This window comes from Oncorhynchus mykiss, chromosome 26, assembly GCF_013265735.2.
Source record: "Oncorhynchus mykiss isolate Arlee chromosome 26, USDA_OmykA_1.1, whole genome shotgun sequence".
NCBI lineage: Eukaryota > Metazoa > Chordata > Actinopteri > Salmoniformes > Salmonidae > Oncorhynchus > Oncorhynchus mykiss.
In genome coordinates, this window is record NC_048590.1 from 44,340,257 (window position 1) to 44,360,750 (window position 20,494).

The 20,494-nt window shown below is 43.2% G+C and overlaps 1 protein-coding gene across 6 annotated transcripts in view; it reads right to left on the reverse strand.

Moving 5' to 3' along the window:
* The window catches only part of LOC110506172 (aryl hydrocarbon receptor nuclear translocator 2), a 126,809-nt gene that overhangs the window by 83,183 nt on the left and 23,132 nt on the right, over positions 1-20,494 (reverse strand). For all 6 annotated transcript variants that reach the window (XM_036963456.1, XM_036963453.1, XM_036963452.1 and 3 more), the window contains one exon: positions 3,399-3,501. In XM_036963456.1, the coding sequence (XP_036819351.1) occupies positions 3,399-3,501 (103 nt within the window). The remainder of the gene's footprint in view (positions 1-3,398; positions 3,502-20,494) is intronic.

The window sequence follows — 20,494 nt, forward strand, 5'->3', positions numbered from 1 at the left end:
GTGGGAATACTTTGGTGTATAGGATCACATCTCTCTTTGGTATGCGTGGGAATACCTTGGTGTATAGGATCACATCTCTCTGGTATGTGTGGGAATACTTTGGTGTATAGGATTACATCTCTTTGGTATGCGTGGGAATACTTTGGTGTATAGGATCACATCTCTTTGGTATGCGTGGGAATACTTTGGTGTACAGGATCACATCTCTCTTTGGTATGCGTGGGAATACTTTGGTGTATAGGATCACATCTCTCTGGTATGCGTGGGAATACTTTGGTGTATAGGATCACATCTCTCTTTGGTATGCGTGGGAATACTTTGGTGTATAGGATCACATCTCTCTTTGGTATGCGTGGGAATACTTTGGAACAGATTTCCAAAATGTGCATCACTTGGAGCTGATTTTCTGCTGTTTAACAGTCATGTCATTTTTTTTTTCTACGAATACTTGGGAGGGGCAAATAAAATCACCCGCGGGCCGCCAGTTGGGGAAGCCTGCTATACGTCACACATACAATGCTAACTCTGGGCCTAGGGCTCCCATTTGGCACACGTGTAGTCCACCCCCACAGGTATGAATGCAGAAACAGACAGACACACAGAGAAAGGAACGGAGTGGGAGGAGACAGAGACTAATGTTAATCAGTGCCACTGAAAACCGAGAGATGTTCAGACCAGAGAGCTAGAACACAAGAGCTGCTGAACTGGGGACATGTCAACCCACAGCACTGATGAGGTGTATGGACCATAAACCAGAACACACACACACACGCACACAGAACAAATAACCAGTGCCTGACATTATGTAATGTACTGTTATGTTCGCTGTGTGAGACTATGAATGCAGGACAAATTGCACCCTATTCCCTATATAGCGCACTACTTTAGACCAGAGCCCTATGAACTATATAGGGAATAAGGTGCCATTTGGAACACAGGCATGGTGAGTGTTATTGGAAAATCTTGTTTGGTGTGTTGCCATGTTGCTGTGGATAGGATTCTCCTCAATGAGAACAATACATTTGAAATCTGAACCTGCTTTTGTGTGTGTTTGTGTTTTTGTGTCTGCTAAATGACACGTGTACTGATTAGATGACTGCATAGAAATGTAGAGGGACCAGGTCTCTCTTACAGAACAGACTGTATCTCACAGAGACCTGAGAACCTGGATTAAGGAAGTTTAATAGAAGCAGAGGGGATTTATGGTGATGTCAGCTTTAACTGCTGTAACCAAGTCTACACAGTCTCACAGTATGGAAACCAAGATGGAAGCCATTTGACATGAGTTTCTTTCAGCGGGTGAGTCAGGTATTATTGAGAGCAGAGAGGAGGGACAACCTGGGTTTTTCCACTGATCAACAAAATGTTAAAGAGGACAGCATCTTCTGCTCTTCTGGAGTTAGCTAATATTAGCTTCCCTGAAATGATGTTGAAAAATGAACAATTCCTTTCCACTTGGTTGCATGGCATGCTGTTCGGGGCTCTGTGTGTGTGTGTTGTGTATTCTCAGCTGTGGTCACCGCAGAGTGCAGACAGTCATCCCTGCATGCTGTTTTCAATTTGCCAAGCGGCCTAAATAGCAAAAGGAACAAAAGACACACACACATTCCAGTCGTCCTAACAAAGCGTGATTAGCATCTGTGTAATGTGAGTGAAGCAGACAACAAACACAAACATCTCCATTCCTGTGCTAACGAGGCTTTAGGCACGCCAGGCCGCATCGGAAATATCGGGGAGACACGTGTCAGTGGTCTGGGTTTTTTAAAACCCGCTTGAGTCAAACATTTAAGTTCAAAAACATTTTAGCGGTCAATCTGTGGGTATTAGGGGAACCGGTTTCTAGATTTCTAAACATCCTGAGAATGAAATAAACAAAAGTAGTGCTCAGGGTTGAAGCCAGTGGGAGGGGGCGGTGGTGCATGCCACAAACACACCCACCCAGGGGGGATTCTAAACTGGATTCCCGACATTATGGATATATCTGCAGCAGGATAGGTCATACATAATGATGTGTGAGCTATGGAAGCATCCATCACATTAACCAATGGTGCGTCTTCACATCATCTTGGGGATAGAAAGCATACGGGGGGAAAGCATACGGCTCGATGGCCGCGGGGGGAAAGCATATGGCTCGATGGCCGTGAGGGGAAAGCATACGTGGGCCGCGGGGGGAAAGCATATGGCTCGATGGCCGTGGGGGGAAAGCATATGGCTCGATGGTTGAGGAGGGAAAGCATATGGCTCGATGGCCACGGGGGGAAAGCGTACGGCTCGATGGCCACGGGGGGAAAGCATACGGGGGGAAAGCGTACGGCTCGATGGCCGCGGGGGGAAAGCGTACGGCTCGATGGCCGCGGGGGGAAAGCATATGGCTCGATGGCCACGGGGGGAAAGCGTACGCCGCGGGGGGGAAAGCATGGCCGCGGGGGGGTGAAATTGATTATGGATACACGCACATCACAGTCTACGTCCCAAATGACACCCTATTCCCTATGTAGTGCACTATGGGTCCTGGTCAGAAGTAGTGCACTATATAGGGAATAGGCCATTTGGGATACAGAACGCATCTCCCAGGCAGGTGTGAACCAAAGACTGGATGATTGCGGATGTAGGGAGACAAAGGTATCTACATATCAGAGATGACTAAGTTTGAACCTCTTGAAGCTAAGGGACACTCTTTTTATTTTTGGAAAAATTAACGTTCCCAAAGTAAACGGCCTATTTCTCAGGACCAGATGCTAGAATATGCATATAATTGACAGATTAGGATAGAAAACACTCTAAAGTTACCAAAACTGTAAAAATATTGTCTGTGAGTATAACAGAACTGATATTGCAGGCCTAAGAAAAATCCAATCAGGAAGTGACTCATATTTTGAAACCGTTGTGTTCCTATGCATCCCTATTGGCCATTGAAAGGGATATCAACCAGATTCCTTTTTCTACGTCTTCCCTAAGGTGTCTACAGCCTTTAGACGTAGTTTCACACCTTTATGTTGAAGAATGTTGAAGAATGAAGAAGGACCACATTGCGTAAGTGGCCAGGTGATTAACAAAAGGCTAAGCTGTGTTTCGCTATATTTCACTTGTGATTTCATGAATATGAATATTTTCTAGTAAGATTATTTGGCCGTTGCGCTATGCTAACTAGTGTAGTTGATGACAATTCTCCCGGATCCAGGATGGGTAGTTCCAAGAGTTAGAGGATGGATGAGTCCTATTGGGAGTGAGTCTACAACACAGGTGTTTATCACTTAACACTTTAAATCCCCCGCAGATGGAGAGATGGATCCAGTTGATATATTGTGCACACTTGCGCTCACACACACACACACACCTAAGACAGGCAAAGACCATCCATGTGCTCATGGAGGAATGACACACAGACAGAGACACACCTCATTCTGCAGATGAAGGATCGTCTGGAGCCCATGCACATCCTCATAGACGACTGTTGCCCCTCTTTCTTCACTGTTCCTGTCTTCAGGTCCAGGATACGCCCTGAGGAGACAGAGATGAGATCATGAGATGAGAGACGCTCGCTCACACACACACACACACACACACACACACAGCCTTGCGGCATGCTGAGGTCCGGGAGTAGAGCTGCGCCACCGTTTCTGTCAGGAACATTTTTGTTCGTCGGTGTATCCCTCCCTCGTTTCTCATTAAGTGTTGAGAGGAAAAACAATGTAATTCCTGATATTTAGTCTAATGTAATAAATGGAGAGAATGTCTCTTTCTTTTCACTCTGTCGGTCTTCCTCTTCACCCCATTTAGACTATTAGCTGCATCATTACTCACTAGTCTGTCGGACAAACATGTCTACAGTAATTCCAGACAAATCAACTGTGTGTGTGTGTGTGTGTGTGTGTGTCCTGCAGCGATCCGTTCCAGCTGACCCCAGTGTTTTTATTCCAGAGGAATTCCTCCTCCACACACAGTCAGTCTGAGCTGCGTTGCAACTAATTTGTTTGTTAGATGACTGGGGGCTTAGATGATGCTAACAGCTATCGAGTTAGCTAGCGCCAGCCAGAGGTTATTCAGCAGGACAAGGAGAGGATTCAAGCCACACACACACACACAACACGTTGTACACTCTCCACAATTCACATTCCAGCTATAGACTACACAACAGGCCAATTCAAAGCCGGGGGGGGGGGGGGGGGGGCTTTTGACAAGGAAAGTTGATGACAGGTGGGGGGGGGGGGCTTTGACAAGGAAAGTTGATGACAGGTGAGGGGGTGGGGCTTTGACAAGGAAAGTTGATGACAGGTGGGGGGGGGGGGCTTTGACAAGGAAAGTTGATGACAGGTGGGGGGGGGCTTTGACAAGGAAAGTTGATGACAGGTGGGGGGGGGGCTTTGACAAGGAAAGTTGATGACAGGTGGGGGGGGGGGCATTTGACAAGGACTGTTGATGACAGGTGGGGGGGGGGGGGGGGGGGCTTTTGACAAGGAGAGTTGATGACAGGTGGGGGGGGGGGCATTTGACAAGGAGAGTTGATGACAGGTGGGGGGATTTAATGTTGAAGCTGGACATATGGACAACCTGCCAGTAACATTAGTGTAATGAATGCAGCATTAGACAATGTTAACTCTCCAAACTCCCAAAGCATTGATGTGGTCATCTGTACTGTTCTATTATTGCAGTGGCTCCTCAAGGGAGGGAGGCGGTCAGTGTTTGACCCCAGCTAAAGGCTGGATTGTAGTTTTGGCTACAGTCTTGTATTGGAGAGGATACAAGGATCTCAGCTCCCTCTCTTCCGGAGACTGACCCATGGAGGTCGAACGAGAGCTCTGGACAAATACAACCCATCTTAGCGCGGACATTGCCATTGATGGTTTCCACCATTTTAAAGTAAGAGATGAGGCCTCTTCCTACCTCTATGGACAGACCACTATGTTTAGATAAAGACATTATCTCCCTGGGGCTCTGGGATGACATATGACTATTATCATTGGCCAATTAGGTCAGGAGTCCAATTAGAAGGCTCTGGTTTCGAACATGTTGAAAGGCTTTACCACATATCTCCTAGGGTCTTTCTCATGGATTGTTGACAGGTTTTCAAGCTCCATTGGTTCGAGTAAAAAACAACAACAACACTGCTCTGAAACACTTCTCTAAAACCCACATGCACAGGTTATTTACCATTATAAACTGGGTGGTTTGAGTCCTGAATTCTTATTGGCTGACAGCTGTGGTATATCCTACCGTATACAACGCGTATGATAAAACATGTATATTTACTGCTCGATTTGTTGGTAACTAGTTTATATGTGACCAATATACAAAGGCTAAGTAAGGGCTGTGTCCAGGCACTCTGCACTGCATTGTGCATAAGAACAGCCCTTAGCAGTGGTATATCAGCCATATGCCACACCTCAGACCTTATTGCTTAATTATTACCATGGTTTACCATGAAGAGGATGGAGACAGGAGATGAGGTTATTTACCACTATTATTACCATGAAGAGGATGGAGACAGGAGATGAGGTTATTTACCAGTATTATTACCATGAAGAGGATGGAGACAGGAGATGAGGTTATTTACCAGTATTATTACCATGAAGAGGATGGAGACAGGAGATGAGGTTATTTACCACTATTATTACCATGAAGAGGATGGAGACAGGAGATGAGGTTATTTACCAGTATTATTACCATGAAGAGGATGGAGACAGGAGATGAGGTTATTTACCACTATTATTACCATGAAGAGGATGGAGACAGGAGATGAGGTTATTTACCAGTATTATTACCATGAAGAGGATGGAGACAGGAGACGAGGTTATTTACCAGTATTATTACCATGAAGAGGATGGAGACAGGAGATGAGGTTATTTACCAGTATTATTACCATGAAGAGGATGGAGACAAGAGATGAGGTTATTTACCAGTATTATTACCATGGTTTACAGTGCCTTGCGAAAGTATTCGGCCCCCTTGAACTTTGCAACCTTTTGCCACATTTCAGGCTTCAAACATAAAGATATAAAACTGTATTTTTTTGTGAAGAATCAACAACAAGTGGGACACAATCATGAAGTGGAACGACATTTATTGGATATTTCAAACTTTTTTAACAAATCAAAAACTGAACAATTGGGCGTGCAAAATTATTCAGCCCCCTTAACCCTTAAGTTAATACTTTGTAGCGCCACCTTTTGCTGCGATTACAGCTGTAAGTCGCTTGGGGTATGTCTCTATCAGTTTTGCACATCGAGAGACTGACATTTTTTCCCATTCCTCCTTGCAAAACAGCTCGAGCTCAGTGAGGTTGGATGGAGAGCATTTGTGAACAGCAGTTTTCAGTTCTTTCCACAGATTCTCGATTGGATTCAGGTCTGGACTTTGACTTGGCCATTCTAACACCTGGATATGTATATTTTTGAACCATTCCATTGTAGATTTTGCTTTATGTTTTGGATCATTGTCTTGTTGGAAGACAAATCTTCGTCCCAGTCTCAGGTCTTTTGCAGACTCCATCAGGTTTTCTTCCAGAATGGTCCTGTATTTGGCTCCATCCATCTTCCCATCAATTTTAACCATCTTCCCTGTCCCTGCTGAAGAAAAGCAGGCCCAAACCATGATGCTGCCACCACCGTGTTTGACAGTGGGGATGGTGTGTTCAGCTGTGTTGCTTTTACGCCAAACATAACGTTTTGCATTGTTGCCAAAAAGTTCAATTTTGGTTTCATCTGACCAGAGCACCTTCTTCCACATGTTTGGTGTGTCTCCCAGGTGGCTTGTGGCAAACTTTAAACAACACTTTTTATGGATATCTTTAAGAAATGGCTTTCTTCTTGCCACTCTTCCATAACGGCCAGATTTGTGCAATATACGACTGATTGTTGTCCTATGGACAGAGTCTCCCACCTCAGCTGTAGATCTCTGCAGTTCATCCAGAGTGATCATGGGCCTCTTGGCTGCATCTCTGATCAGTCTTCTCCTTGTATGAGCTGAAAGTTTAGAGGGACGGCCAGGTCTTGGTAGATTTGCAGTGGTCTGATACGCCTTCCATTTCAATATTATCGCTTGCACTGTGCTCCTTGGGATGTTTAAAGCTTGGGAAATCTTTTTGTATCCAAATCCGGCTTTAAACTTCTTCACAACAGTATCTCGGACCTGCCTGGTGTGTTCCTTGTTCTTCATGATGCTCTCTGCGCTTTTGACGGACCTCTGAGACTATCACAGTGCAGGTGCATTTATACGGAGACTTGATTACACACAGGTGGATTGTATTTATCATCATTAGTCATTTAGGTCAACATTGGATCATTCAGAGATCCTCACTGAACTTCTGGAGAGAGTTTGCTGCACTGAAAGTAAAGGGGCTGAATAATTTTGCACGCCCAATTTTTCAGTTTTTGATTTGTTAAAAAAGTTTGAAATATCCAATAAATGTCGTTCCACTTCATGATTGTGTCCCACTTGTTGTTGATTCTTCACAAAAAAATACAGTTTTATATCTTTATGTTTGAAGCCTGAAATGTGGCAAAAGGTCGCAAAGTTCAAGGGGGCCGAATTCTTTCGCAAGGCACTGTACAATGTAGAGGATAGAGACAGGAGAGTAGAGGTATGTTTCCCAAACAAAACACCAGACCAGGAACACATTTTCTACATCATATGTTATTTCCCCTGAGAGATCAACACACCCCCACACACTAAGACACCAACAAGTGCAAACAAGTTTGTTTGTGTGAGAGTGAGTTTCCCCTGCTGTGTTTGTGTGACCTCATGTTCTAACTGACGGAGGTTAGGCTTGGCTGGGCTTCCAGGACAGCAGAGAACAGGCGACAGGAGAGAAGTCATCACACACACAGGGCTTGGGTTTCGGTAAATGACTTAACAAGGTGATAGTTTGATCAGTTTAATCAGTAAATTCCAGGGCTGTGTCTGGAGGAGATGACTAAGATGTTCTCTTGTTAGAAGGAAAGCTGGCGGGTTAGCTGCTGTGTATGTGTGTGTGTTTATGTGTGAAGCTATCCTCTGCTTCTCTCCATCTGTCAGTTGAACGTCACAGGTAAAGTTTATCCTGGAACTAATTCCATGTGAAACACTGCAGGGTAGAGGGAGAAGAAAAACACTGCTGCACATGTCTGGACACCATCAGCTGTGTTAGTGTGTTGACTTGTGTTGAGCTCCCGTTTATAGTGTGTGTGTGTTATCCCCATTGGTCAGGGATGGTCTCCACTTAGTGATGATTTCAGGGAAAGCGGGAGGAAATGAAGGGATCAATACACTCCACACAGGAAGGGCGATCAGCTGGAATGACGGCATCCCAGGGAGATCCAAGGAAAGTGGAGCAGCAAAGACATGCAGACATTTGTAGACTGTGTGTGTGGTGATATGTGTGTGTGCACCAACTACCGTCCAGTTTAAAAACCATGTGTTTCTATGTGTAGTGGCTAGGGGTTGTTTAAGGTCTAGGTGCGCCACACACAAACACGTATGTACACACATGCAGAAGGAATGTGCGGTATGTGCTGTCAAACCATGTGTGTCTATGGAGTGTGACACTCAGAGGAGACAAGATAAAGCAGTGACAGGCCACTGAAGTCCTCAACAGCTGCCATGTCACTGCTGCTTCTACTGGTCGACTTTCACCAGTGAAAGAGTCAGACTTTGAAAACCAGGGTCAGTCGAGAGAAAATTACAAACAAAATTAAAAATACCACAAAAAAAACACACAAAACAAATCGGGAAGGTAAAACATTTTCAGTGTAAACTTAAACGTATTACCAGATATAAAGTAAGTCGGAAAGATAATGGACCTATATATATTTAAATAATATTATCTTTGAGAACTATGAATCATCAAAATAAAAACTAGACAGTCAGAGAGAATCTAAAATTCTCAATGCCATGGCACGGTGCCTCCACTGATTTTGTTATAATGTTTGAGTCACTCAGATAGCATAAGAACAAGGCATAAGCCATGGAGTAAAGGTACATGCAGTAAAGGTACACTATGCAGAAATCACTCCTCGTTCCTGGTTGCTAAAATTCAAATAGTTTGCCTAATTTCAGTTTGTGACAAAACAATCAAGTATAGTGTAGAGAATCATTGTACAATCTAAACCTCTGAAATATATTTTCTATAACAAAAAAGATTGTATTTTCAGCTGTTTAAAGCTGCTGTACAAAACCAAACGCTAAAGATGCAAAAACAAAACTTTAGAACTGCAAGCATAGAAATAGTGGACATAGAACAGGTCTACTGCTTCTTAGACTTTAAATGAGATCTATAACTCAGATTTCTATGTGAATTTGGTCAGGTCGCCCAAAAAGTTACATATTGCAGCTTTAATGTCAAGGAATGACGAGCACAGAATTGTTGAAGATATACCTGATCACGTCCTAATATGGAGAACAACTATTGTTACGGGAAATCAAACTGCATGCCTAGGTCGCGTTACCACTGGTTTAAATCAAGAGACATGCAATGTCGTAAGTATGGACCCTGGGAGTTTAGACCAAGACCCACCAACTACATAGAGTTAAGTTGCTGCCAACTGCTAAACAGTAGCTTCCCATGCAAAGTGGAAGTACAATCATCATTTACAGAGAAGGGAGGTTTAGAAGTTTGTTATACACGTAATATTTAATCATGGTTCAGGAAGAGTAGAGCCAGCTGTCTTGACTTGGTTGGTTTCACACACAAACATGCATGTATTTGACATAGATTCACAAAATATGCACACACCTACACACCCAGGGTTTCCATTAGTTGGTAATATGAAAAGCAGATAAATAAAAAACTGGCACCGGCCAATAAACAGGAATAAAAAAAAGACAGCAAAATAATGGTTCTATTCATTGATGGAAATACCAGTCGACGGAAATACATTTGATCTATAAGTGTTTATTATTGGGGAGGGGGTAGAAAAGCTTTACATTTTTAGATAGATTGTAGCTTCCATACATGTAATTGTCTGCATCGTTTCCAATCCCCCATATATTTTTTTGTATATATAGAGATTTTTATTATAAGCCACACACACAGTACCAGTCAAAAGTTTGGACACACCTATTCATTCAAGGGGTTTTCTTTACTTTTTTCTACATTGTAGAATAATAGCGAAGACATCAAAACTATGAAATAACACATGAAATCATGCAGTAACCAAAAATATATTTTATATTTGAGATTCTTCAAAGTAGCCACCCTTTGCCTTAATGACAGCTTTGCGCACACTTGGCATTCTCTCAACCAGCTTCACCTGGAATGCTTTTCAAACAGTCTTGAAGGAGTTCCCACGTGCTGAGCACTTCTTGGCTGCTTTTCCTTCACTCACTCCAACTCATCCCAAACCATCTCAATTGGGTTGAGGTCAGGTGATTGTGGAAGCCAGGTCATCTGATGCAGCACTCCATCACTCTCCTTCGTGGTAAAATAGCCCTTACAGGTGTGTTGGGTGATTGTCCTGTTGAAAAACAAAATGATAGTCCCACTATGCGCAAACCAGATGGGATGGAATATCACTGCAGAATGCTGTGGTAGCCATGCTGATTAAGTGTGCCTTGAATTCTAAATAAATCACTGACAGTGTCACCAGCAAAGCACCCCCACACCTCCTCCTCCATGCTTCACGGTGGGAACCACACATAAGGCGATCATCCGTTCACCTTCTCTGCGCTCCACAAAGACACAGCGGTTGGAAACAAAAATCGCAAACTTGGACTCATCAGGCCAAAGGACCGATTTCCAGCGGTCTAATGTCCATTGCTCGTGTTTCTTGGACCAAGCAAGTCTCTTCTTATTATTTGTGTCCTTTAGTAGTGGTTTCAACCATGAAGGCCTGATTCACACAGTCTCCTCTGAACAGTTGATGTTGAGATGTTTCTGTTACTTGAACTCTGTGAAGCATTTATTTGAAAGTTTGAAAGAACTTTGAAAGTTCTTGGGATTTTACAGATTGACTGACCTTCATGTCTTCAAGTAATGATGGACTGTTTCTCTTTGCTTATTTGACCAAATAGGGCTCTCCTCTGTATACCGCCCCCACCGTGTCACAACACAACTGATTGGCTCGAAAGCATTGAGGAAAGAAATTCCACAAATTAACTTTTAACAGGGCACACCTGTTAATTGAAATGCATTCCAGGTGACTACCTCGTGAAGCTGGTTGAGAGAATGCCAAGAGTGTGCAAAGCTGTCGATAAGGCAAAGGGTGGCAACTTTGAAGAATCTCCAATATAATTTATATATATTTATTTTTTTAATTAGAATTTTACCCCTTTTTTCTCCCCAATTTCGTGGTATCCAATTGTTTTTAGCAGCTTCTATATTGTCTCATCGCTACAACTCCCGAAACAAAGAACTTTCTTCTTAAATGAAGGCTATTCCATGCGAGAAATTGCCAAGAAACTGAAGATCTTCTACAACACTGTGTACTACTCCCTTCACAGAAGAGCGCAAACTGACTCTAACCAGAATAGAAAGAGGAGCGGGAAGCTCCGGTGCACAACTGAGCAAGAGTACATTAGAGTGTCTAGCTGAGAAACAGACGCCTCACAAGTTCTCAACTGGCAGCTTCATTAAATAGTACCCACAAAACACCAGTCTCAACGTCAACAGTGAAGAGGCGACTGGCTTTCTAGGCAGAGTTGCAAAGAAAAAGCCAATAAAACAAACACAAAGATTAAGATGGCCAAAAGAACACAGACACTGGACAAAGGAACTTTGCCTATGTCCCGTGCCACATTTTAAAAACAGAAACCCTGACACACACACACACACACACACACACACACACACACACACACACACACACACACACACACACACACAAAAGTAGAGTGAAAACAAATACTTCAGAGTCAGTGTGCATTATCCTGAAAGGACCCAGAGGCTGAGGCTACATGTAGTTTCATTATCCAGACAGGACCCAGACTACACGTAGACAACTATCCCTCCTCTATCCCTCCGTTCATCCACTATCCCTCCCTTCATCCATCTCTATCCATCCCTTCATCTGCTATTCATCCCTTCATCCGCTATCTTCCCTCTATCCATCCCTTCATCCGCTATTCATCCCTTCATCCGCTATCCTCCCTCTATCCATCCCTTCATCCCTCTCTATCCAGCCCTTCATCCACTATCCATCCCTTCATCCTCTATCCATCCCTTAATCCGCTATCCAGCCCTTCATCCACTATCCATCCCTTCATCCTCTATCCATCCCTTCATCCGCTATCCATCCCTTCATCCATCTATCCATCCCTTCATCCATCCCTTCATCCCTCTATCCATCCCTTCATCCTCTATCCATCCCTTCATCCCTCTATCCATCCCTTCATCCCTCTATCCATCCCTTCATCCCTCTATCCATCCCTTCATCCTCTATCCATCCCTCTATCCATCCCTTCATCCTCTATCCATCCCGTCATCCATCCCTTCATCCGCCATCCATCCCTTCATCCTCTATCCATCCCTTCATCCTCCATCCATCCCTTCATCCTCTATCCATCCCTTCATCCTCTATCCATCCCTTCATTCTCTATCCATCCCTTCATCTATCCATCCCTTCATCCTCTATCCATCCCTTCATCCTCTATCCATCCCTTCATCCTCTATCCATCCCTCTACATCTGTCCATCCTTTCATCTTTATATGATGGATGAGAATCCATCTCTCCCCATCTCTTTCTGAGAGAGCCATGTGAAGCTATGTGAAGTGAATCCAACTGTATACCTACCACTCCACCCCCCTTTCCATCCCACCCTCACACCGACAGACGAAATGCTTCAACCTCCATTCCATCTCCCACTTTGCCAGCGGGTCCTCATTCACTTTCGGGCCTGGTCCAATCCCTATTCATATAATATGCATGCTCGTCCAATCAGTAACCTCGGCATGCAAACAGCTCATTAGTCATGCGAGGGTGTGGGAGGAGTAACCGGGCTCACTCAATCACAGTGAAACATGAGGCTAATCACAGGCTGATCAGGGGCTGATGCAGGCTAAACATTTTATCTGGAGCTGTTTTCCACTCCAGGACAAATGATCAGGCTACACTGAGAAGACACCAGCTAGGAGATGAAATCAGTTAAACGTTCCCATTTCAGGGGAGTATATTCTACCCCTGTGCAGCAATCAGTGTTAATCTGAGACGTGTGGTTTGGGAGGCGACAGGAACATCCGTGTCTGTCAGAGCGGAGGAGAAATGTCAGCAGTTTTACATGGGGCGGCTCCGAACAGATGAGGGGGAACTCGGAGAGCCTGCATCCCAAATGGCATCCTATTCCATATATAGTGCACTAGCTTTGACCAGGGCCCATAGGACTTGTGTCAAAAGTAGTGCACTTCATAGGGAAAAGAGTACCATTTGGGAAATCATGTTCAATTGAATTTCACATTACTGTCTCACTCCCACTCCAAAACCAAAGTTTACTGAACATTATTAGAGATGAGTACATGTCCCACCCACGCCTTCTGTTGCAAACATGACTACTTGAGGTCTGAAAACCTCTTATAACCCTGGATAACCCCTAACAGTCCTATCAACGACCATAACCATGTACTGACATGTATTACATATGCTAACACATCACATTGTACACAATGATAGATACATTAGATTTTTTTTGTTGTACATTTTTTTGAGTGGCCAAAATGTACCATTGGTCCTTATGGGAGAAATAAGGAGTTATTGACCTGAATTGACCTCCTCAACAACCTTCTCTTCCCATCACTATGACTCCCATCACTAAGCTGCCGACAGCAACAACTGCTCCATCACTAAGCTGCCGACAGCAACAACTGCTCCATCACTAAGCTGCCGACAGCAACAACTGCTCCATCACTAACCTGCCGACAGCAACAACTGCTCCATCACTAAGCTGCCGACAGCAACAACTGCTCCATCACTAAGCTGCCGACAGCAACAACTGCTCCATCACTAAGCTGCCGACAGCAACAACTGCTCCATCACTAAGCTGCAGACAGCAACAACTGCTCCATCACTAAGCTGCCGACAGCAACAACAGCTCCATCACTAAGCTGCCGACAGCAACAACTGCTCCAAACAAAACAACAGTAGACTGAACTGATCTGTCTGGTCTCTCTCTGTCAGCGAGCTGGCAAACACACTTGATTCTAATCATGCACATACAGGCAGGCAGGCTAACGCTAACACACACACACACACACATTTACATCAACTACAAAACAGGGGGAAAAAGAAGGCCAGACAGAAGAAAACATAGTTAGTTTAGTTACACTAGGTTTCACAATGAGCCAAGGCTCTAATGCTCTGACTGACTTCAAAGGGCACGTGTGTGTAAGTGTGTGTATCAAAGTGTGAGTCTCTAAGCGTGTGCGTCCTCGATGTTCTCCAGAGGGAGAGAAGAGTGTGTGATGCTTGTGTGTTGTGGACCGTTAGATTCAGAAGAGGGGCTGTAGAGTCTATGTGAGGACAGATTGATGGTGGTATTCACATGGCTACAGTGCCCTCTAGTGGACAGTGTATCCCTCCTAGTCAGATACAATACAGTGTCCTATGGACGCACACCTTTCTTCCAGGCAGGGAAACAGTCATTCTTGTTAGTCATCCTAACCAGAGAGGTCTTAACTATCTTAACTATTGATGAAACAGTTTAGAGTAGAATTCCATAGCTAAAGTACGGCTTACTGAGCTATAATCAGAGGGGTTGGGTTTAATGCGGAAGACATATTTCAGTTGAATGCATTCAGTTGTGGAACTTACTAGGTATTCCCCTTTCCCTTTATAGGATGCAAAAGAATCTGTCACAGACTTCTGGGAATGAGAATAAGAGTGAGGACCATGGGAGCCGTCAAGAGAGTTGGGAATAGAGCAGGATGGGACTGTCACTATCTGTCAGAGAGTTGGGTATAGAACAGGATGGGACTGTCACTATCTGTCAGAGAGTTGGAATAAAACAGGATGGGACTGTCACTATCTGTCAGAGAGTTGGGTATAGAACAAGATGGGACTGTCACTATCTGTCAGAGAGTTGGGAATAGAGCAGGATGGGACTGTCACTATCTGTCAGAGAGTTGGGTATAGAACAGGATGGGACTGTCACTATCTGTCAGAGAGTTGGGTATAGAACAGGATGGGACTGTCACTATCTGTCAGAGAGTTGGGTATAGAACAAGATGGGACTGTCACTATCTGTCAGAGAGTTGGGTATAGAACAGGATGGGACTGTCACTATCTGTCAGAGAGTTGGGTATAGAACAGGATGGGACTGTCACTATCTGTCAGAGAGTTGGTATAGAACAGGATGGGACTGTCACTATCTGTCAGAGAGTTGGGTATAGAACAGGATGGTACTGTCACTATCTGTCAGAGAGTTGGAATAAAACAGGATGGGACCATCACTATCTGTCAGAGAGTTGGGTATAGAACAGGATGGGACCGTCACTATGTCAGAGAGTTGGGTATAGAACAGGATGGGACCATCACTATGTCAGAGAGTTGGGTATAGAACAGGATGGGACCGTCACTATGTCAGAGAGTTGGGTATAGAACAGGATGGGACCATCACTATCTAAATGTTTTTCTCTCCAGTTGTGTCTGTTCAGCACGGTTTCCTCCCAGTTGTGTCTGTTCAGCACGGTTTCCTCCCAGTTGTGTCTGTTTAGCACTGTTTCCTCCCAGTCGTGTCTGTTTAGCACGGTTTCCTCCCAGTCGTGTCTGTTTAGCACGGTTTCCTCCCAGTCGTGTCTGTTTAGCACGGTTTCCTCCCAGTCGTGTCTGTTTAGCACGGTTTCCTCCCAGTCGTGTCTGTTTAGCACGGTTTCCTCCCAGTCGTGTCTGTTTAGCACGGTTTCCTCCCAGTTGTGTCTGTTTAGCACGGTTTCCTCCCAGTCGTGTCTGTTTAGCGGTTTCCTCCCAGTCGTGTCTGTTTAGCACGGTTTCCTCCCAGTCGTGTCTGTTTAGCACGGTTTCCTCCCAGTCGTGTCTGTTTAGCACGGTTTCCTCCCAGTCGTGTCTGTTTAGCGGTTTCCTCCCAGTCGTGTCTGTTTAGCGGTTTCCTCCCAGTCGTGTCTGTTCAGCACGGTTTCCTCCCAGTCGTGTCTGTTTAGCACGGTTTCCTCCCAGTTGTGTCTGTTTAGCGGTTTCTTCCCAGTCGTGTCTGTTTAGCGTGGTTCAGCGCGAACAGACACAACTGGGAGGAAACCATGCTGGCTTCCTCCCAGTTGTGTCTGTTTAGCACAGTTTCCTCCCAGCTGTGTCTGTTGAGCATGGTTTCCTTCCAGTTGTGTCTGTTGAGCATGGTTTCCTCCCAGTTGTGTCTGTTGAGCACAGTTTCCTCCCAGTTGTGTCTGTTGAGCACAGTTTCCTCCCAGTTGTTGAAGGTGATGTGGTTTGTTTTTATGTTGTATTTGTAGCATTTATTTTGCCCGCCAGGGGCTCACTAACCTTCCTTCAACTGGGAGTGCATCGGCGTGAGTTGGGCATCCGGGCATGGAATTCCATCAGAGTTGTAGTGCTGCATTATACACGGAGCGTACAAAACATTAGGAACACCTGCTCTTTCCATGACATACACTAACTAGGCGAAACCAGGTGAAAGATATGATCCCTTATTGATCCCACTTGTTAAATCCACTTCAAATCAGTGTAGATGGAGGGGAGGAGACAGGATAAAGAAGGATTTTTAAGCCTTGAGACAATTGAGATGGATTGTTTATGTGTACCATTCAGAGGGTGAAGACAAAACATTCACTAGGGAATATCAATGTATATAGCAGTATTCCTGAACAGTACTGTGAACCAAAATATCTTTCATTAGGGAATATCAATATGTATAGCAGTATTCCTGAACAGTACTGTGAACCAACATAGCTTTCACTAGGGAATATCAATGTATATAGCAGTATTCCTGAACAGTACTGCGAACCAACATAGCTTTCATTAGGGAATATCAATATGTATAGCAGTATTCCTGAACAGTACTGTGAACCAACATAGCTTTCACTAGGGAATATCAATGTGTATAGCAGTATTCCTGAACAGTACTGAGAACCAACATAGCTTTCACTAGGGAATATCAATGTGTATAGCAGTATTCCTGAACAGTACTGTGAACCAACATAGCTTTCACTAGGGAATATCAATGTGTATAGCAGTATTACTGAACAGTACTGCGAACCAACATAGCTTTCACTAGGGAATATCAATGTGTATAGCAGTATTCCTGAACAGTACTGCGAACCAACATAGCTTTCACTAGGGAATATCAATGTGTATAGCAGTATTCCTGAACAGTACTGTGAACCAACATAGCTTTCATTAGGGAATATCAATGTGTATAGCAGTATTCCTGAACAGTACTGTGAACCAACATAGCTTTCATTAGGGAATATCAATGTGTATAGCAGTATTCCTGAACAGTACTGCGAACCAACATATCTTTCACTAGGGAATATCAATATGTATAGCAGTATTCCTGAACAGTACTGCGAACCAACATAGCTTTCACTAGGGAATATCAATGTGTATAGCAGTATTCCTGAACAGTACTGCGAACCAACATATCTTTCACTAGGGAATATCAATATGTATAGCAGTATTCCTGAACAGTACTGCGAACCAACATAGCTTTCACTAGAGAATATCAATGTGTATAGCAGTATTCCTGAACAGTACTGCGAACCAACATAGCTTTCACTAGGGAATATCAATGTGTATAGCAGTATTCCTGAACAGTACTGCGAACCAACATAGCTTTCACTAGGGAATATCAATGTGTATAGCAGTATTCCTGAACAGTACTGTGAACCAACATAGCTTTCATTAGGGAATATCAATGTGTATAGCAGTATTCCTGAACAGTACTGTGAACCAACATAGCTTTCATTAGGGAATATCAATGTGTATAGCAGTATTCCTGAACAGTACTGTGAACCAACATAGCTTTCATTAGGGAATATCAATGTGTATAGCAGTATTCCTGAACAGTACTGCGAACCAACATAGCTTTCATTAGGGAATATCAATGTGTATAGCAGTATTCCTGAACAGTACTGTGAACCAACATAGCTTTCACTAGGGAATATCAATGTGTATAGCAGTATTCCTGAACAGTACTGTGAACCAACATAGCTTTCACTAGGGAATATCAATGTGTATAGCAGTATTCCTGAACAGTACTGCGAACCAACATAGCTTTCACTAGGGAATATCAATATGTATAGCAGTATTCCTGAACAGTACTGCGAACCAACATAGCTTTCACTAGGGAATATCAATATGTATAGCAGTATTCCTGAACAGTACTGTGATCCAACATATCTTTCATTAGGGAATATTAATGTGTATAGCAGTATTCCTGAACAGTACTGCGAACCAACATAGCTTTCATTAGGGAATATTAATGTGTATAGCAGTATTCCTGAACAGTACTGCGAACCAACATAGCTTTCACTAGGGAATATCAATATGTATAGCAGTATTCCTGAACAGTACTGTGATCCAACATAGCTTTCACTAGGGAATATCAATGTGTATAGCAGTATTCCTGAACAGTACTGCGAACCAACATATCTTTCACTAGGGAATATCAATATGTATAGCAGTATTCCTGAACAGTACTGCGAACCAACATATCTTTCACTAGGGAATATCAATATGTATAGCAGTATTCCTGAACAGTACTGCGAACCAACATAGCTTTCACTAGAGAATATCAATGTGTATAGCAGTATTCCTGAACAGTACTGCGAACCAACATAGCTTTCACTAGGGAATATCAATGTATATAGCAGTATTCCTGAACAGTACTGCGCACCAACATAGCTTTCACTAGGGAATATCAATGTGTATAGCAGTATTACTGAACAGTACTGCGAACCAACATAGCTTTCACTAGAGAATATCAATATGTATAGCAGTATTCCTGAACAGTACTGCGAACCAACATAGCTTTCACTAGAGAATATCAATGTGTATAGCAGTATTCCTGAACAGTACTGCGAACCAACATAGCTTTCACTAGAGAATATCAATGTATATAGCAGTATTCCTGAACAGTACTGCGCACCAACATAGCTTTCACTAGGGAATATCAATATGTATAGCAGTATTCCTGAACAGTACTGCGAACCAACATAGCTTTCACTAGGGAATATCAATGTGTATAGCAGTATTACTGAACAGTACTGCGAACCAACATAGCTTTCACTAGGGAATATCAATATGTATAGCAGTATTACTGAACAGTACTGCGAACCAACATAGCTTTCACTAGGGAATATCAATGTGTATAGCAGTATTACTGAACAGTACTGCGAACCAACATAGCTTTCACTAGGGAATATCAATATGTATAGCAGTATTACTGAACAGTACTGCGAACCAACATAGCTTTCACTAGGGAATATCAATGTGTATAGCAGTATTACTGAACAGTACTGCGAACCAACATAGCTTTCACTAGGGAATATCAATGTATATAGCAGTATTCCTGAACAGTACTGTGATCCAACATATCTTTCATTAGGGAATATCAATGTGTATAGCAGTATTCCTGAACAGTACTGTGAACCAACATAGCTTTCATTAGGGAATATCAATGTGTATAGCAGTATTCCTGAACAGTACTGTGAACCAACATAGCTTTCATTAGGGAATATCAATGTGTATAGCAGTATTCCTGAACAGTACTGTGAACCAACATAGCTTTCATTAGGGAATATCAATGTGTATAGCAGTATTCCTGAACAGTACTGCGAACCAACATAGCTTTCATTAGGGAATATCAATGTGTATAGCAGTATTCCTGAACAGTACTGTGAACCAACATAGCTTTCACTAGGGAATATCAATGTGTATAGCAGTATTCCTGAACAGTACTGTGAACCAACATAGCTTTCACTAGGGAATATCAATGTGTATAGCAGTATTCCTGAACAGTACTGCGAACCAACATAGCTTTCACTAGGGAATATCAATATGTATAGCAGTATTCCTGAACAGTACTGCGAACCAACATAGCTTTCACTAGGGAATATCAATATGTATAGCAGTATTCCTGAACAGTACTGTGATCCAACATATCTTTCATTAGGGAATATTAATGTGTATAGCAGTATTCCTGAACAGTACTGCGAACCAACATAGCTTTCATTAGGGAATATTAATGTGTATAGCAGTATTCCTGAACAGTACTGCGAACCAACATAGCTTTCACTAGGGAATATCAATATGTATAGCAGTATTCCTGAACAGTACTGTGATCCAACATAGCTTTCACTAGGGAATATCAATGTGTATAGCAGTATTCCTGAACAGTACTGCGAACCAACATATCTTTCACTAGGGAATATCAATATGTATAGCAGTATTCCTGAACAGTACTGCGAACCAACATATCTTTCACTAGGGAATATCAATATGTATAGCAGTATTCCTGAACAGTACTGCGAACCAACATAGCTTTCACTAGAGAATATCAATGTGTATAGCAGTATTCCTGAACAGTACTGCGAACCAACATAGCTTTCACTAGGGAATAT